Raw genomic sequence first — 19,898 nt, forward strand, 5'->3', positions numbered from 1 at the left:
ATAATTATTCTATTTGCTCTACATCTGTGATTGGTGTTGACATAAACAGAAACAAAATAACTCTATCTGGTTGTCTAACGGGCAGTTGGACCTAAATCTTTGTGGCCTAAATGACTTCAAATATAAGTAACATTGCCATAGGATAGTATTTTCACATTTCTTTGTTTGTGAATTTGTTTTTGGAAAACAAAATGAATATATATTTGCTCATGTATAGCGTATATAACATATGAAACATCATATAAGTCTATGTGGTGTTAAAACAACACTTTGTGGTCAGCTCTGTAATTTTGTCATCTTTGTCAAAAGCTCGGTTTGTGGCAAAAGGGAAGGGTTGCCACTGTATTGCTTGAGCACTAAGATCCATATATACATATACGTACATATATATACACACACGTATATGCGTATATACGTATATGTGTGTGTATATCCACACACATCTTTATGCTTGGCCATGTGTGGCGGGCGGCAGACAGACAGTTGACTCTTGACACAGAAGACAGCGGGTGGAACAAGGGTGCCACTCTCACTCTCTCATGTGATTACTTTCTCTGACGCACACACACACACACAGACACACACACTGCTCTGAGTCAATAACGTTTAGGTTGATTTCTGCCACTCACTTCTCCTGAACTGGGCTGGGAATTCAGTAAAACAGCTGCTCAGATATTTTACTGTGCTGAGCGAGTGACTCATCAGCGAAATGTTGCAACATCCTAAAAGAAGCCGGCACTACCACTGAATCACAACATACAGTAAATAAAATTCTGTATTGAGGAAACTCATGCAAAAACTCCCCTCACTTCTAGGGAACACTTTCTGCCTCAGTAGAAAATCAACAGCTTAATAAACTAAACATCTAAATGTGTTTTGTCTTTTTTCACTTGTCATCTCTGTCACAGTCAGAGTCAGCTCCCCTGTTCTGTAACACACCCTATGGTGTCATAGTCTTTGACTCATCTCTTTTGTTTTGTGTATGGTCCACATTTACCTGCGATGGTAAAGAGAACTGTAATTTTCAGGGCGGTGACTGTTAATATAACTTTTGATACTTTCTAATAACAGACCAGATCAGATCATCTTGTTAGACGAGCAGGTTCGCCACTTCAGAGAGAAGAGAACAGCCACAATCAACTCAGCCCCAATGGTAATGGTAAGTCGAAATCTATGGCCTTCTCAGAGATATTTATTCCAGATGAATGTATTTCATTTCTGTTTGAATTATAGAGTAAAATTAATTCCACTGAGAACATTTGTTACCATCTCAGACTCACTGAGCATCTCTATGTTTTTACTGAAATTTGCAAAAGCTGTGATTGATTGTTTCTACTCACAAATATGCTGAGACACTGAAGATGAAGTCTTCATAACAAACTGAGGGAGGAGGTCATTTCCATAGATGTCATGCTGCATCTGGTTCAGTGTAAATCCATTGACTTTGATCAGATTCAGGAAAATGAAAATTTCAGCCTCCCTTGAGGGAAATTATTGGCTGATTCAATAACCTGAGATTCATCTCTTGGTTTTCTTCTCAAATGCATTTAAACAAAGGAAGGCAGACAAGAATGCAGCTAACAAAGTGATCAGTAGATGTTTGTAATTCTTTGATCCATTCAGATAAAGATGTTTATTCTCCTCCAACTGTGATTTATTTGAACCTTGTAATCTGTATCCAGACAGGTAGGAACCACAGACATGCCCCATAAAACACGTAACAACTCTCACATTTTCTGTTTTGGCTACAATGACTCACAGTTGCTAAGCTCAAATAGAACAAGCCAGATAAAACTAAGGTGTGGCTCTGGTTTAAAAGAGCCACACCTTTAACAGTCCTCCATTCATACTCACCTTCATTTGCAAGATTGGATTTAATATCATGTCAGTTTGTGAAGTAAAGGTCTTCTCTGCTGCATCCAGTAGTCTAAGGTTTATGAGATATTAGGGGTGTTGCGATATACCAGTATGGATGATAGCCATGATATTTTTTGGGGGGCTTTTTATGTCTTTATGATAGCACAGTAGAGAGAGACAAATGGGGAGGCAGAGAGAGGGGGAATGACATGCAGTAAAGGGCCGTCCAATGCGGGATTTGAACCGGGGCCGACTGCAGCGAGGACTGTAGCCTCTACATATGGGGCGACTTCTCTACCATGCGCCACTTGACGCCCCATAGCCATATTTTAAGAAGGAAATATTAATATAGTGTTAATAATACACATGTGATAATATTGTGCACAGTTACAATTACAGACTCTCTCTCCACTTCCTACACTTGCCAACAAAAGAGACAAAACACACAATAAACAAAGATGAATTTGACTCATAGCATTATTATTTTTCATTATTTTTATAGATTTCATGATAATATCGTTGTCATGCGTTCCTATGGCCATAGTAATCGTGTTTTGAAAATCTGATATTTGACAGCCTGGGATATACACCTAATTATTACATTTACAAGAAGAACAGTTGTATAATGAAGTGATAGTTATAATATAAAAAATAATTTCACATACAGCATACTTTGGAATATATTTAGATATATTCCTACGAGACTACAGAACTTGAGCAGAATAGGTGTTAATACATGAACTTTAGATGAAATTTGTGTTCAAACAATTGACAATTTAATTTGGACCAGCTTTAACAGATCTTAAGTGGACGTCATCCACTTATACAACACATTCAGGGGGTGCAAGCTAATGCAACACAATGTAGAATCTATTCAGTGAATATGAACTTTAGTGTCCAGTGTCCATTTTTGAACCCGTATTGCTGCACTGGGCTGCATCATAATGTGTCTGACTGTTGACTGTTTTCTGTGTGTGGTGAGTCACAGCGGGAAAAATTACATAATAATCTTAATTTACCTTATTAGCAGGGTGGATTTTTCAGACTCTATGCATCACTCAAATACATGTAAATGAAATGCTTATGTAAAATTAAACAATATGTAACATGTTAATATTTCTAAGACACTGGATGACATGTGGTGTTAATGAATTAGAGTTTATTCATGTTTAACTTCAGATAAAAAAGCTCAACCCTATCACATTCAGCCCTGTTAATCAATTAATGACTCCACTGACTATGGCTGTTAGACAGGACTGAATGATTGACAGCTGGTTAAACTGGTTTGTTCACACTGCCACTTTCTCTTTAACCCTGTCATAAGATGGATCTTTGCTTGTATTTGAATAATGATAAGAAATAATTATTATCCACTCAATTTACTGTTGAAAACATATAATATTAAATCAAGAATTTGCTACATTAAATTATATTTTAACACATTTTAAAAGACAGGATCCACTTTCAAATAACATAGGTGCACATAATCTCCAAGCAGGATACAGATCCTTTATTTAAGTTAAAGTAGCAATACTGCAATATAAAAACTCTCCTGTTCTGAAAATGTTATTTAAATAAAAGTATGAAAGTGTTATCAGCAAAATGAACCTAAAGTATCAAAAGTAAAAGTACTTACACTGTGGAAAAATACACGGTTAGCGACTGAAGCTGTCTAATAAATGTAAATATAACTTGCATGAAATCAGTGTTGGAAAGTAACATTTATTCAAGTACTGTATATAAGTACAATGATGAGGTGCTTGCACTTTATGCTACTTTATACTTCTACTCCACAACAATTCAAATGGAAATATTTTTATATTTTATGTCACAGCTCTAGCTGCTAGCTCCTTCTCAGCTCAATACTTTATACATAAAACATATGATCATTGTTTAAAATATAAATCTTTATATATGAAGCTACCCTACAGTAGTCTATGAGTTGTTAAAATGATCTCTACCATGACAACATCACAAGTCTGCTCACATGTACAGAAAAATAATTATTCCAATACTACTACTACTACTACTACTACTACTGCTACTACTACTAAGTAATATAAATTATAATTAATAATAATAATTAGTAATAATAATAATTATCATCATTATCATCATCATCATTATCATCATCATCATCATCATCATAACAATACGTATGATGATGATTGATGGATGATATGATGATGATGATGATGATGATAATAATATATGTGATTCATATAACATTCTGAATGGGATCAGTTTGCACTGAATTCTTATACTTTAAGTATATTGTTCAGCCAGTACTTTTATTTGTAATGGAGTATTTTTCTATTGTGATATGGTTTAGAATCTCAGTACACAGTGTAGTATAGTAGCCTACTTGAGTAAATGTATTTTTACACTTAAATGTACTTTACATTTACATACACATACAAAACTGTAGTTACATTCAAACAAAGAAGCCTTTTTAAAAAAACAAAAAAACAAAAATCAAAGTAAAACTTAACAAAAGAAAAAAGGAAAGAAGCTGTGAGAAAAGTTTAGCTGAGAGCATGAGTCAGTGTGATTCTTATCCAAGAGTAGACCAGCGTCTGAGCTCACCTGTGAGTCAGGTGGTCTCGGCTCACTGAGGCTCCACCCCCTGCTGATGTGAATCTCCGCTCGCGCTCAGCCGTTCTCAGCTTTCTCCAAAACACTTTCGGCTGCCACGAAGCAAACAACCCGTGTTCAGTCCGGACGCTTTTTTTCCCCCGGCGTCTCACTTCTTAACTTCTCACCATGAGTGCCATGGCCTCAGAGAACGTGTTTTTGTCCGCCTTACAGCCCAACACCTCGGTCACCACCTACGGGCTCCCGTCTGAAATCCAGCTGGGGAACGGGGGCTCCGTGTCGGACGAGATGTCCAGAGCGCGGCGCGTCCAGCAGCAGGTCCAGATGAGACTGGCCGAGAAGCCCACACTTCCGCGGCAGAATGGATCAGCCTCACACTACGCCATGTCAGGTAAACATCAACAACATCAAGCATCAAGTTGATTTTTATGAGGAACTACAGCGGACTTGTCTTCTGCTTTGTGACATTTCCGTATGACTGAGTGCTATGACCTGATCTGGGCTCAGCGTGGACAAGTGGGGGAATTAAAGGGAAAAAGTCACCGCGCAGGTGCAGGTGCAGGTGGCATTGTGTGACAGTAGTGCTGAGTTTGAAGCCTAATATAGGTGGTCACCTATAGCTGTGGAGCCGGAGCTCTTTTCAGACCAGTCAGCCCTATAACCCTGGTTCATTTGGCCTTGCCCCAAAGTAACTGATAAAAAACCGACATTGTTGAACATTAAATAAGCTACTGGACACCACCTGAAAAAACTGTCACGATCCTGTGTATTTTTATAAATTGTTTCATCTTATTGAGTCACACCAGACATTCATTTACAGCTAAAATAGTATAACAACATTAACTATATATCAATATATAAGAAAACCAGAAGTTTTTCACATTTAAGAGGTGGAACCAGTGAGTTGTTAAAAAAAACAAAAAAACAAACCCAAATGCATAATCCAGTTTCAAGAGAGTTGAAGGATAAATAATACATTTTCCGTTGATTGACTAATCGATTACTTAGTTGCCTAGTCATTTCAGCTCAGGAGATTACCAGAAGTTACTTTCTCATTTCATTTATTTCACTGGAACCTGAATCTGCTTTCCTCAGCATGAATCTGATCAGTTGAGAAGCTTTTGCTTTCAAGTTCAAGCATGTACACGCATTAATACGCCTGCTGTGTGTGTGTGTGTCCGTGTGTGTGTGTGTGTGTGTGTGTGTGTGTGTGTGTGTGTGTGTGTGTGTGTCTGTGTCTGTGTCTGTGTCTGTGTCTGTGTCTGTGTGTGTGTGTGTGTGTGTGTGTGTTGCATGTCCCTGCTGCATTCCTATGTATTTGTTTCTCATCAGGGAATTTGTCCATTCAGCTGCTCTGCTGGTTCGCAGCAGATGAACCTGAGCCGAAGCCTCATGCAGCAGGGATCTTACAGTGTGTCGAGCACCTGCATGTGTGAGAAAGGGTTAATGTTTAACAGGCCCAAACAAGTGCTGCTTTCATGAACTTCCCTGATAGCAGATCAAGGTGAAAGCCTCCCTCTGTGGGGTTGGGTTTCAGGGCTTTACTTGGCTTATAGTGGCGAGGGTTCAGGAGATACCTGGGAGATGTGTGAGTGTCGTGAGAACCAGCCGCAGTCGCGTCTGTTCAAAGACGTCACGTTGTCAAAAGGTGTCTGGTCTGCATCATCTTGTCACACAGACAGGGTGGAGGTGGGATTGTTATGTAAGCAGCGATGAGACTCCCACAGGTGGAAGTAAAGGTTCCACACATCGGATCATTTTGATGTGGTTAAGAAGCCGAAAGAGCGTCAAATGTAGATCTACACACGGACGCAGGCTTCTCTTGTGTTGCTTTAGAAACATGGTGACTAAAATTTGTGCACCTGTGCTTGCTGCTGCCTGATGCAGGAGGACATTCCTTCACGTCCCATAATTCACAGTGTTGAACCAAACTACAGGGAGCAGACCCAGCAGCTCGAAGTCAGAGCCTTGTTTATGTGACCTCTAGAATTGTGGGCTGTGTAGTGGCAGAAGAAGAATCTTTTTCTCACCTTTCTAGTTTAAGTTTCTCCCCGAGGCTCCGACACTACCTGCCCCAACAGACAAACACAGTGTATGTGCCGTTTTTAATGGCTGGAATGCAGAGGGACATGTAACATGTCCACAAACTGGGTCACTGCCTGTTTTTACCTACAATCTACTTGTCAAACTCTTCAGTCGAACATTACCACAATGTATGAAAAACTACGGCTCCCACTGTTATCTCTGCCCGTCCTTTGCCCTGGGCTTTGCTGGGAGGAAGGCACACAGTCATAAAACATTGTCATGTCATATCTCTTCTCTCTTGAAATCTGTATAAGAAAAAGAGAAGATCTCTTAACGACAGGGAATGTTGCCATTTCAGTGGTCTGATTTGTGGCTGTGGAGAAGTTTATTATGAATGCATGATTGTTCACACATGAGGAAAACACCCACAGGATTCTGTGACGAGCGCCTCCTCCTCTGTATGTAAATCTTGCAACAACTGCGCATTTATGTGAATGACTAATTGGTGCTTATAGGTGGACAAGCCTCAGCAGAAAGTGAGAATGGAAAAGAGTGTGTGTGTGCGTGATCAAAGTAAATTTTTCAAAAACGACAGGGGAAGAAAAAAAGTTGTTGTTTCCTCGCTAGAGGAGTTTTCAGGGTGTGTTTCCTGTGTGTTGTAAAGGCTGTGGCTTTCAGGTGTGTAGGGCGTTGCCACGGTTGGGGCTGGAGTGAGGCCAAGGGATGTGTCAGTCACCCTCCTCCGTACCAACTGGTTTGGTGTGTGTTCGTGCCCTGTAGAAATTAAGCGTGCTGGCAATCCTTCCCCTCTGCTCACAGACAGACGCACATGTACAGGACACACAAACATGGTCACAAAAATCATTTTGTGATTTTTCTTGGCACTTTTAGTTACAGGCTTTAAATATCTTTAAAACAGTTTGATGTATTGTTGTGAAATTTTGCACAGATATTAATGATCTGCAGAGTATGAATCCTACTGACTCTGGTGATCCCCTGACACTTTTTCTTTAATTATTTTGTGCCATCATAAGTTTAAGATTTATCTTGTTCAGCACTTTGATTTAAGACCAAATACCTTAAAACCTAATGGCATTCCCATCAGCCTCATCTGCACTTTGTATTTAGTGCAAATGTTGTCACACTAACACACTAAACTGGGATATGTTTGTATGTGAATTAAAGCAGCCTCGTGGAGTCGCTGCATGGCTGTAGGCTCTTGTGTAATGTTTGTTTGCATTACTGCTTCATTCCTGGAAAAACAGAAGAATTCTCTGACAGTAAATTAATTTCTAGGGTTCAGGGTTGTGTCACTGAAGAATTCTAATTTCAGTTGACCCAGATATTTGAGTCGACGAGCTTCCGCTCAAAGCTCCTGCTGTAGTGAACTTTTTGCTGTATGCCTTTTATCACGTTCACTGCTCACCTGTCAGGTCACTCTCATCTGTAACGGGGGCAAAACATTTATGCGCTCGCTGTGCTGACGGAGACAAACTGATGCGTTTGTGTGTCAGATGTAAACTGTTCTCCCAGTGAACGGTAACCGGAGACGTCAGACCCGGAGACGGGTCAGGTCGTTTTCTTGCTCACTGGGAACCTGCAGTCCTCAGTGCAACAGGACACCAGCTATTCACACTGAATCTTATTCATGCTGATCATCGTTAAGAATTTAATTTTACCTCTATGTCTTTTTTTGTTACTTATAATTTTTCCATGTTTAGAGTAGGTCATTCACAAAACATCTGTCTCAGTTACATGCAAGTGAACTTATTTGAATAACAATGAATGAAACAATGGTGCAGAGACACCAACAAAGGTTGCCTGACTTGATGGTAAATTATTTATGTGTGTGGCAGAGCTCAATGATTAGTTCACACAACAAACAGTGTTAACAGTGTTCATGTATTTAAAAATTTAAAAGGATAAAAAGGTCCCTGATTGGTGGAAAACTAAAGAAAAGGCGCTTGTCACATTTTCCGTCCGCAAATGACGTCTTAGTCGTCGTTTCAGGAACACAAGTCAGCAGCTGAGTCAGGCAGTTTTTACTTTCTGGAGAATGGCATTTGGGAAATCCTTGCTTGCAAAAAACAGCAAATATGTAGTAACACCTCTGACGTGCATTTTCCAGCAAAACTGCATACAGAACAGGAGATGAACAGAGTGGCTCAAACATGACAGGCAGATATGTGGGGAAACAGATTTCAAGCACAACAGACAGCACTTATACACTTTTTACTTCCAGCTGTTAAAATCCACATGAAGAGCTGATAAATTAACATTTTGGCTAAATAGCACATTAAGCAAAACAGCAATCACAGGCTTAGAAGTGCTTGTGTTTATAAGCGACAAGTATCTCAATATAGACTCAAAATTGTTGTTTTTTCACACCTTCTGTTTTTGTTACTTTAGTTTGGCTGCAAGTTTTAAGAGTGTACAACTGGAAGGTCAGGAGGCTTTGAAAAGAATGAAGTGCCTGTTGGTCTTCTTCTTTTTTTATCAAGCTGACATCTGCAGTTTTACTGGGGAAAAACATTTTAATCTTCCAATTTTGAACATGATTTGACAGATTTTACAGATCACTATGTCTGACAAGTGCTGCCAAGCTACTTTCCCATTTTTATACGTATCTATTAAGACATTGAAATGTATTAAATTGATGATTTGAAATCAGTTTTTAGTCTTACAGGAAAGTTTTTACACTTGTATCACTGTTATAAATGTGATATTAAATGCAGTAATCATGTGTTACTCTATTTTATTGCTTTATTTCAGACTACGGCGGTTCTTCAGCAGTGAAATATCAAACCTATAACCCAAGTTTCAGCTCCAAGTCGTCCTACATGTACTCAGGCTCTAGAACAATGGTGAGTACAACGGCATTATCTCACTGTTTCAGCGATGTATTCGCACATATCATGGAAACATCATCACTGACCCTCTGCTGGTGTCACAGTGGGTCATCCAGGACTCAGCATGTGTGGTATTTCACAGTAGGCTGTCATGAGATCAGCTCAGGGTTTTCAAGTCCACCCTCTACATTCCTCTATTTTAGTGTTTCAACAGGAAGACACTGGCTTTCTGCCACAGATGTTTGACGCTGTAGATTTCTGTCCAATGTGTCATATTTTATATCTGAGTCAATAATAATTCCCTTCACTCCTAAATTAGTATCATTTTTGTATGTGAAATGGACATAAATATGACAAATGTACTGAGGCCATGATCTCTGTTTCCTGTCTTGGTGGTTACTTCACTGTGATCAAATTTAGAAACCATTGTTGATGATGTGCAGTGACTCACAACAAATTCACCCACATAAACTGTTGGGAACACAATGAGCAACTCTTACACATTTACATTTGATTGTAACGGTTACTTTTCTCTTCATCCATAGGGTCCTCATGTAGCCCAGAGGTCGGGCTTCAGCTGCCAGTCTGCTGCCCCAGACCTGGCCCAGTTCCACAGGATCAGTGTTGGAGGCGGTGGAACTGGTGGCGGTGTTTACCGAGAAGACATGCGCATGTCCAACTACCAAGCCGGCAGGCAACAGAGCCGAATGGACCCAGAGACCCTCTCTATGCATTCAATGCGGATGCAGACAGTGCCTGTAAATCCATGGATGGTTGACGGCAGCGATGCTGGCAGCATGGTATCCGACCGGGACGCCACCTACAACCGCCAGGGCACACTCAATGGCTACACCAGCCAGATGAGGCAAACAGGAGGCACCATGACCTTTACGCAGCCCATGCGCCGATCTCTTAGTGGCACTCTTTCCCGCAGTGGAGGGATGACAGGAGGAGAGGTGGAGGTCGTCCAGCAACATTCCTTCAAAGGTCCAGCCCACCGCACCATCAGCAGGATTACAAACCGAAACAACCGCATGAGTATGGGCTCCATGTCTGGGGGCTCCTACGTTAGAGGAGGAGACACATTGGATAGGGGGTTCATAGCATCCGGAATTTCCTCTGCTTCCCAGGGGAACATAATTATGCAGCGTCCGGGCACCCTGTCCCGTGCCATGTCAATCAAAAGCATGCATAGTGTCGGCAAGGGCATGGACATCTACGGCGGGCAGAACGAGATTGGAATCAGCATGGGCAACCTCAGCGGGTGAGAAGCTCACGTGCTCATCCACTTTTTCTGCTCACACTCACAATGAAAATGTTTTCATTTGATGCACTGGGTGTATTACATGTTCTTATACTGTTATTGACAGATCTTCAGTGTGTATTGTCATTTTCTGTCCTTTTCATACTGTCATCAATTCCCAAGAGCCAAGAGTGAATTGATCCTACTAACAAACACTGTCTGTGTAGCCAAAGCCACGTCCTGTTCCGCTGCTGAAAATAGTTCCCAACAAATGCTTTGTTTATTCCTGTTTGAGTAACGTTTGTTAGAAACTGCTCTGCCTAGGTGTTTTAGAAAACTATTACACCTTTTTTTTAAATGAACCTTGATATTTGTGACAATTTTTAAAGTAAATGTCATCAGTAGAAATGGATGGGTTCAAGGTTGAGAGCCAACGTAGGGAAGTCAGAAATTGTTGAGAGACGGACTAATGCATTGTTGATTGTGGTCTTTTCAAGGGGATTTATGACAGATTTATCATTCAATTATGTAATAACACTCAATGACAGAGATGACAGCTCTTGTCATTCTGGCGACTCAGTTTGTTGCTTTGTCAGTGACAGTCAAGTGAATTTAATGCACCCTTATGGTGGTGTCACAACTACCATGTGTCACCCAGGAGGCTCTAGAGAGAGGGAGTGTGTGATCTGAACAGTGTATTTCCTAAGAGCTGTGGATTGGGAGGTGGCCCTATAGTGGTAGGACTGGTTTTGGGTGTGGCAGCTTAGTTTCAGTCCTCACATTTCACACATCCCACAGTGCGTGGTTAGCCAAGCGGATTTGCAGACCACTGTGTGATTTGGAAGAAACTCAACAAGCTGAATTTCTCAGAGAAGAAACAAATCATTTATGAATAATTACTGCAATTACTGTGGCTACTCTGTTGCTTTTCATTCAAACATCCAAAAGACATATTTTGTGCTACCATACATAACAGCGGGGTAATGACATAATTACATGTTTTACATTCTGTGCTTGAATTTGTTAATTTGCTCCTTTGGTAGGATCCACTCCTTGGACATGTCCACAGCAGTGCAACACCTGAGGGAGTCCGACCATGATTTGCAGGTCTTGGGTGCCGCCTACATTCAACATGAGTGTTACAATGACAGCGACGCCAAAAATGAGGTACTTCAAACTGATTAAAATTTGTGGTTCTAATTCCCGAGTCTTTCATTTCTCCAATCCCTATTGAGAAACTTGATTCATGAGAATCGTTTTCTCCATTTCTGGTGACATAAATTAAAGACAGCTTTGCTCCTGTACTGGTGTGCTCCAGTTGCTCCACACATTGCTTTGTTTTTATCATCTGCACTCTGCCCTGTATAGGTGACGTATGGCAGACATACAGTAGAGATTAAAACTTATCTGATGTGTGAAGTGCGTTTAGCTTGTGGATATTATGTTCAGCTCTCAGGATGCAGACTCCTCTGAGTTGGTTTAGAGTAGTTATGTAATGATTTGTCTGAAAAGAGATCCAGATGATTCTTTATTAAAAAAATGGTTCCACATTTTGGGAAAATACTTTCTTACTTTCATTTCTCATATCTGTGTGGTAAGTATGAATGTACAGCCAGCAGCTGGTTAGCTTAGAGACTGGAAACAGGGGGAACAGTTAGCCAAAGATAGTATTTACTATACAGACCTGAGAGTGATTGTGAATGTTTTCATCTAAATTTGTGCAAAAAAGCAAATAAACGTACTTCGTTAAAGCCTTTAAAGCCCTTATGTCAGAATTTGGCAACTCTTAGAAATCATATGAAGAAATACTGTTGCTTACTGCAATTAAGCATGCATCCAATCCAGCCACATTGAGATGATTAGGATGAAACTGAAACTCTAACAATTTTTCAACAAACAAAAACTTAAAGTTAGAATATTTTGAAAGATCTTATAATCACATAAGAAATTCTACCCCATAGGTGCTTTAATCTATGAGAATACTCATGTTTAGTTTCTGTTGAAGCCAAATAAGAAAAAAAAACAATTATATATGAAAATTTATGCACAAATCCTAAACTGAACATTGTTTTTTCTCAAGGTGCGTCGCTTCAAGGGCATTGGGGAGCTGGTGAAGCTGTTCAACAGTGACAACCAGGAAGTGCAGCGTTATGCCACTGGCGCCACACGCAATCTCATCTATGAGAATATGGACAACAAAGTGGCCCTGATCGAGGAGGGCGGCATCCCACAGCTGGTCGAGGCGCTCAAGGAGACAGACGATGAGCTCCACAAAAATATCACAGGTAGGAAAACTCTGATCACAGTTATTAGAAATAAAAAACATGACACAACAAGCACGGATAATTTCAGACTGCTTGGTTTGGACTTTAACCTCAAGCAGAAATGAATGCAAATTAGACAGTGTTTGGATGCAACATGATCTTGGCAGTGGTGTCCTTGAAATCCTTTCAGCAAACAGTAGCCTTTGAAATTGATATTATTCTACACCAAATAAACAGGAGGACAGCAAGCTGTAACAAAGAGAATCCAGATTGTCAGTATTTACTGTAACTAAATTATAGTTTGAGTTAGTCTTATTAAGCAGGAATGGACACAAACAGTCTTCTGTATATTGGTGTTCTTTGTTTTAGTCAGTGTGCCGTAATTTCTCTGGTAACTGCCATTAATGTCTGTCGCCTATTCACAGTTCAAGTCTAAGTAAGTTCTGCTTCTGCCTGCGGTCATTCTTCGCAAATATATGTTGTCAGCAGAAAAAAAATAATGTATGTTGCAACCCCAGCTCCATGGTGTGGAGATCTTCTAGGCATGTAGTGTGTCTGAGTACACAAAGCGCTGGAGGTGGAGCTGCTGTCTTTTCTATAGGGTGTGTGAAGACGATAAGGGAGTGTGAGGGAGTTGTCTGGGCCTGTGGACCAACAGTGTATCTGCCACTCCCTTTTATGAGTGAAGGCCTTGTCACTGTTTCCCTTGAGCTGTTGCACCTTGATTTATATTGGTTGGATCATTGAGAAACTCATGTCAATGTCATGTGTCCAGTAAGAAACTTTGGGAAAGAGGTGATAAATAATGCAGAGTGGCCCTTTGAGTTTCTCTTATATTTCTCTTTGATGTGATTTATAGGTTCAAGTGCTTTATAGCTCGTTTAAGCCTTAAATGAGTAGTTTAGCATTTTGGGAAATTATTTGTTTTCTTGTTAATAGTTGGATGAGAAGATTGATACCGCTCTAATGACTGTCTGGTAATTACGGCAAGAAAGATAATAAGTTTATTTCCTAAAATGCTAAACTGCGTTTTTGAACTGGGCTTAGTATAAAATCAGAAGATTAATGTTAAAATGTCTATAAGCAGTGGTGGAAATGAAGAATAAATGTTGGTTTTGCTGACATGTCCCTGGTGTTGTGTGTGTGCAGGTATCCTGTGGAACCTTTCATCCAAAGACAATCTGAAGGAGAAACTGGCCAGGGAGACGCTGCCTGAGCTGACTGAGAAGATCCTCATCCCTCTGTCTGGAGGCGGAGACTCTATGGACGTCAATCTCTCCCCCTCTGAGGCCGACATCTTCTACAACACCACAGGATGCCTCAGGTGCACTTCATTTATCTGCGTCTCAGCTCTTTGGTTGCATCGTGCTACTTCGTTAAACTGTATTTCCCTCTGGCTCGTCTGGGCCTGCGTTTTCTCCCATGACCATGATATTTGCATTTGGTGAGCTTGTTCTGGCAGGACACTCCTAACTCATGTGTCAGCTGACAGCTACCGGAGCTTTTCTTTTTTTTTTTTTTTCACCACACCCATTACTTTTCACTGTTGTTTTCAAACACCTGCATGACTCCAGCTTCTGGTTGCTTTGGTTCTGTTCTGTTTGTGTGTGCACTGGGTTTTTATCTCCAAATAAATTACCATTTGGGGAATATTTGCAATGCTGTCTGCATGATATTCATCATGTCGGTGCAAAATCAAAGCTTTACTCGCGCATTGCTGCAACACAGGAGTGGAAACACATCCCCAGGCCCAAACTGTCCTGCCCTCTTGGCATCTCCGTTTGCACAATGTCGTTAAACTAATAAAATGCACGATTCTTGAATGAACTACCTGAAATAACTCTCTTGACCTCTCACTCGCTTAGGAATCTGAGCTCTGTGAACGAAAAGACCCGTCAGCAGATGAGAGAGACACACGGACTGGTGGACTCTTTGGTGGGCTACGTCAAGGCCTCCCTGGATGACAACAAGTCAGAAGACAAGGTGAGACGAGAAGAGCTTGAGCCTGATCTTCTCAACCCTAGTCTTACCTTTACTGTGTGTGTTAATCTATCTGTGTGTGTGTGTGTGTGTTCTTAGGGGGTGGAGAATGCAGTGTGTGTCTTGAGGAACCTCTCCTACCAGCTGTACAGTGAGATGCCTCCATCTGCTATGCTGCGCCTGGAAGGACCAACCAGAGCTCAGGACACAGGGAAGGGTGACGCCATTGGCTGCTTTACACCTCAGAGCAGGAAAGCCAAAAATGTACGTGCATGTTAGATTTATCCATCAGCAGGTGTTTTGTGTGCGCGGACCAGCACGTCTAATTAACACCGTCTCCTTGTACGTTCCTCCCCCCTGACAGAGCAAGAACCAGGATCTGTCCACTTTCACCGAGGTTGCTCGGGTGCCAAAGGGTGTGGAGTGGCTGTGGCACCCTCAGATAGTTGGGGTGTACAACCGCGTGCTGCATCAGTGTGAGATCAACTCCACCACCCGCGAGGCAGCTGCTGGAGCTCTGCAGAACATCACAGCTGGAGACAAGAGGGTAAGGAGCATGTTCATCAGTTCTCCTGTAAAAGCATTCAAATGCAGCGACCTCAGACTGTCTCATATACGAGTTGTTTCTCTCTTGGTCCTGCAGTGGGCGTCGGTGCTGAGCCGAGTGGCTCTGGAGCAGGAGCGCATGCTGCCCGTGCTGCTGGACCTCCTACGTACCAACAATGACCTGGAGCTGCGTTCCCTCACCGGCTTCCTCCGAAATCTGTCCCGCCATGCCAGGGATAAGGGCGACATGGGTAAGTCTTTCATTTTTCCTTCCTCTTAAAAAGCTGGATCCCTCTGAGTCACAGGTTCGTTCAGAACGTCTATAATCTGTTGTTGTTGTGTCTCATTTGAGACAAACTCTAGTTCGGTGCATTGTGAGTTAACACACTGCTGTTGCCTGTTGTAGCCTTTTTTGATTCTCTTCACTTTCTTTCACATGGAAGCAAATATAAGCCATGATCATCTGAAACTTAAAGGCAGCTGGATACTTCATTGCGAGATATAACCACTACTGTTTACTTAATGTTTGATGCTGTATTCTTTTTACTGGATTCATAATTTCAGATAAGTCAAATTAGTCAAATTCTGAATGAATAATTGAAGTCAAGTCAAAAAAAAATGGATTGCTTAAATTCAGACACCAAAATTTAGGACGAGAAACACAAACTTGAACATCTGGAATACAAAGGATGATGGAATCAAACATTCGTCTGTTTATATTTAAATATTTATCACTAAAGGTGCAGCAATCAAGATTTGAATCTGGGAAAATATTGTTAAGGGTTTTTTATAAAGTATTTGACTCTCAGAATTTGAGCTAGTTTGTTTGATCAGGACTTTGTGGGTGTTGTTTTATCAGATATCAATCATTCTGTCAAAAGCAAAAAAGCAAACAACACCACAACCGTCATTAGATTTTGATTCAAAAGTTGCTAAATCCTGATTGGTGCATAGAAATCTGTGACATCACCTTTGTCAAGCCGAGTCTTGCCCTCTTCAAATCAGTGAGAAAAGACAGAAAACAGAAACCAAAGAAAATCTCTTGAGAATTAACCAAAACTATTCAAACTTTGACAGAAAATTGCAGTTACATATAGGATATCATCGCTGATGGTAATTAGCTGATTGTGAAAACAGGTTTTCAGGGCCTTTAAACATATTATCCAAACAACACATCTTGGTTTCTTCAGCAACAAAGGTGGTGAACAACCTGGTGACCAAGCTGCCTGCTGACGGACACCAGAAGGAGCCCTCCAGTGAGGTGGTGGTCAACATCTGTGGTGTTCTCAACAACCTGGTGACCGGCAGCTCTTTAGCTGCCAGAGACATCGCCTTCTTTGACGGCCTGGCGAAACTGGTCGCCATCAAGAACACACGTGACAGCAGGTGAGTGCTCTTTAAAATGACAATTGATACAACATGTGTGTCTACTGGCTGCCTTGATGCAGACTGCAGACATTTGATGCTGAATGTGACACAAACTATTGCAGACTTCTCACATGAGGTTATTTTTACCGAGTGTTAACCTTGAATTAATCTTTTCTTTCTAGTTCTGGGAAGATGAAAGCGTCCAAAGCAGCAGCCACAGTTCTCAGCAACATGTTCCAGTACAAGAAACTGCACAAACAGTACAAAGACGTAAGAGACTGTAGACATGAGTGAAACGGAGCTCTGCATGATCAATCATTATACAGTCAAAAAATCAAGGGGAATAAAAATCAACAACATACACAACATCAGTTTTTAAAATATTTTCAATCTTTTTTTTAATCTTAGGAGAGCAACAGGTTCTGATCACATCCAGCCAGATGAAATTAAGACTGTACAAATCAAGTTGATTATTATCGTTATCAAACCACAACATAAGGTTCTATATTTTAATAGGTATGAAACTCACTGACAACACATTATATAATCACATTTAAAACTGATATAAAAGACTCTGTCCAAAGTGTTGCACCCTCAAAATGACAAAAACATGTCCAGGTGTCCTCAGTTTAGTACAAAACATTTACAACATGAAAAACATTCTTTTTCATGAGGCAGGAGCAACGTGTTAGACTCTGCCACACACAAGTCACAGCTCAGTGGAAAAGCTTTCTCTTCATGGCGCTGCCCCACCCTCATTCTCGTATCTGTGTGTGTGTGTGTGTGTGTGTGTGTGCGTGTGTGTGTGTGTAAAAAAAAGTGAGAGTGACAGAGATTGTGTGTGTGTACTTGTAAATGCTACTGTGTAAGAACCAAAAAAAAGTATCAGTGAGGACATGTTGGCTGGTCTCACTTTCCGACAAACATTCAAAGGGCTGTTTAATGGTTAAGACTTGGTTTTAGAGTTTACTTAGAGTGGTTAGAATTCTGTTTAGGTTAGGCTTAGGTATTCAGTTGTGATGGTTAGGGTTAGGGTAAGTGGCAAGGGAATGCATAATGTCAATGAGTGACCTCCAAAGACAGAAGTATGTGTGTGTGTGTGTGTGTGTGTGTGTGTGTGTGTGTGTGTGTGTGTGAGAGAGAGAGAAAGACGAATGACATTCCTCAGTCTCTGCAGTTCCCTCGGCAGTTGGATGGCATATGTTCAAAACTCATATATCTCTGGCTGCTCACACTGCTGCTCTTTCATCACACACACACACACACAAACACACACACACACACACACACACACACACACACACACACACACACACACACACACACACACGTATACACACCCAGTCAGGCAGGTCCACATCTTGGGCAGGACTAGGTAGGTTTACTGCCTTCCGCAGATCATGACTTGCCCCTCCCATGGGTGCGGTACTCAGCTTATTTCCTAATGAACAAGTCACAACAGAACAAAAAATGCGTTAATGCTCATCTTGCTTCTAGTTTTGAATTTAATAATCAGATACCCACACAACATCGGTCGAGTTCATGTGACAAACAATGTACTTGTGCAAAAAAATGAAGCTATTCAAACTATGAATTGCGTAACTCTGAAATGGATTGTGAGCTCAGACGTCTCTCCAAGTCAAATTTCAACCTTGAGTGAGCTGCTGTTCACGCTTACAGACACCTCTGTGGTGTGCAGTATATTTAATAGAAGAATAAAGACTTAAATTAATACTTAAATAAATAAATTACATCTTTTTTTTTGTTTCATGTCCATACCATGTCATAACACTTCCTCTTTCTCTTCTTTGCTTTACAGAAAGGGTTTACAAGACCGGATTTTGCAGATTTGACTCTCTAAAACAAAAGTAATGTTGTACAAGTTCACTTTATAAAACGGCCATCAGTCCTGCATCCTATGGAAGAAATCTTTCCAGGTATGCAGGAGTAAATAAACTCTTTCTACTATTCAAAGATAACATAGGCTCAGTCTTTATCTGCCATACTTTCTGATAAGAACATGAACACATAAGTGATGGAGGATCTTCCTGATGGGAAAAAAAACAGAAAGGACATCCTGCATATTTTAAAACTCAATGGACATCAGTACAGTGCAAGAAACGTGGATCCAGTATGATGGACTATTGATGGACTCTGATACATATGTGTGCACCTTAAACCATTTACTGTCTTTGTTTGAACTGTCTGTGGGTTTAACGTGGAATCAGGGATTTCTTTTCTGTCAGAGCAACATGTTTCCAGATGAAACCGCAGCTGTTTGTGGTCCATGGCCGTTTTTAAAAACAGTGTCAAACTGTTCATTGACAATATAGTGGACATTTGTGCCTTATCCTCTCGCTGTTGCACTTAATTAACAGCATGAATGCAACATGGCTGGTACTAACATAGCATCTTTTTTTGTAAATAATGCTTTCTCTCTTACACAGAAATCAGATGAAATATTTTGTATACTGTAGCTATGTACTTTGTTTTTGTAGTTTTTGGATAGATAAATATGTCTTTATATGTGAGTCAAAATTGTAACATAGTTATAACTGAATGTAAACCAGAGGATATTTAGAAAAACAGAAATTTGGATGTTAATACATTTGATTTAGAAATCTGGGGATAATGATTGTACCTTCAAAGTTGACTTTTGTATTTAGCTACGTGCTTTTTAAAGTTGTGAAATCTGTCTTTTCATACAAAATGCTGATGTGTCATTTGTAATCACTTTGTCAAACAGAACTCATAAAGTTTTTTTTCTTTAACATGTCATTGTATCTGCTGTCTAATGTTATAAATACTGTGTGTGAAATGGGGGGAAAGGATACGGTCCTAACTTTGTTTTCAAAACAAATACAATATTTGTTTATTGTTTGAGACCAATTGCAATATTCACACACTGTTTGAACTATTTGACATTGGACTGTTGAATACTTTTAAAACTCTTTGTGCAACTTGTTTTCGTATTTAAGCAAAACGTTCAATTAAAAAAAAAACCCAATTATAAAAATGACTATTCTGTGGAATAAATGGTAATTGTGTGTTTCTGTGTGGGTGTTTAAAAACACTGACTTTTCATATTTACTGTTGTGTTGTATAGAGGCAGATGTATCATCTGGATATTTTTCAGCCAATAAAGAGACAGATGTGGAAATGAAATGTCAT

General features: G+C 40.4%; 1 protein-coding gene across 2 annotated transcripts; it reads left to right on the top strand.

The window, feature by feature from the left end:
- The first annotated feature begins 1,091 nt into the window (after positions 1 to 1,091).
- On the top strand, positions 1,092 to 19,881 carry pkp3 (plakophilin 3). Of its 2 annotated transcripts, XM_022755943.1 has the most exons (14): positions 1,092 to 1,159; positions 4,666 to 4,843; positions 9,250 to 9,341; positions 9,872 to 10,590; positions 11,613 to 11,736; positions 12,650 to 12,854; positions 13,983 to 14,157; positions 14,699 to 14,816; positions 14,913 to 15,077; positions 15,178 to 15,360; positions 15,457 to 15,610; positions 16,550 to 16,745; positions 16,910 to 16,997; positions 18,547 to 19,881. In XM_022755943.1, the coding sequence occupies exons 1-14, from the start codon at positions 1,151 to 1,153 to the stop codon at positions 18,586 to 18,588; spliced, it is 2,448 nt and encodes an 815-aa protein (XP_022611664.1). In that variant the 5' UTR covers positions 1,092 to 1,150; the 3' UTR covers positions 18,589 to 19,881. The 2 variants fall into 2 exon arrangements, with proteins under 2 accessions (XP_022611664.1, XP_022611663.1); XM_022755942.1 differs by lacking the exon at positions 1,092 to 1,159 and having other exon boundaries at positions 4,138 to 4,843.
- Positions 19,882 to 19,898: the final 17 nt, after the last annotated feature.

This window comes from Seriola dumerili, unplaced genomic scaffold, assembly GCF_002260705.1.
Source record: "Seriola dumerili isolate Sdu_G_001 unplaced genomic scaffold, Sdu_1.0 BDQW01000242.1, whole genome shotgun sequence".
Taxonomy (NCBI): domain Eukaryota; kingdom Metazoa; phylum Chordata; class Actinopteri; order Carangiformes; family Carangidae; genus Seriola; species Seriola dumerili.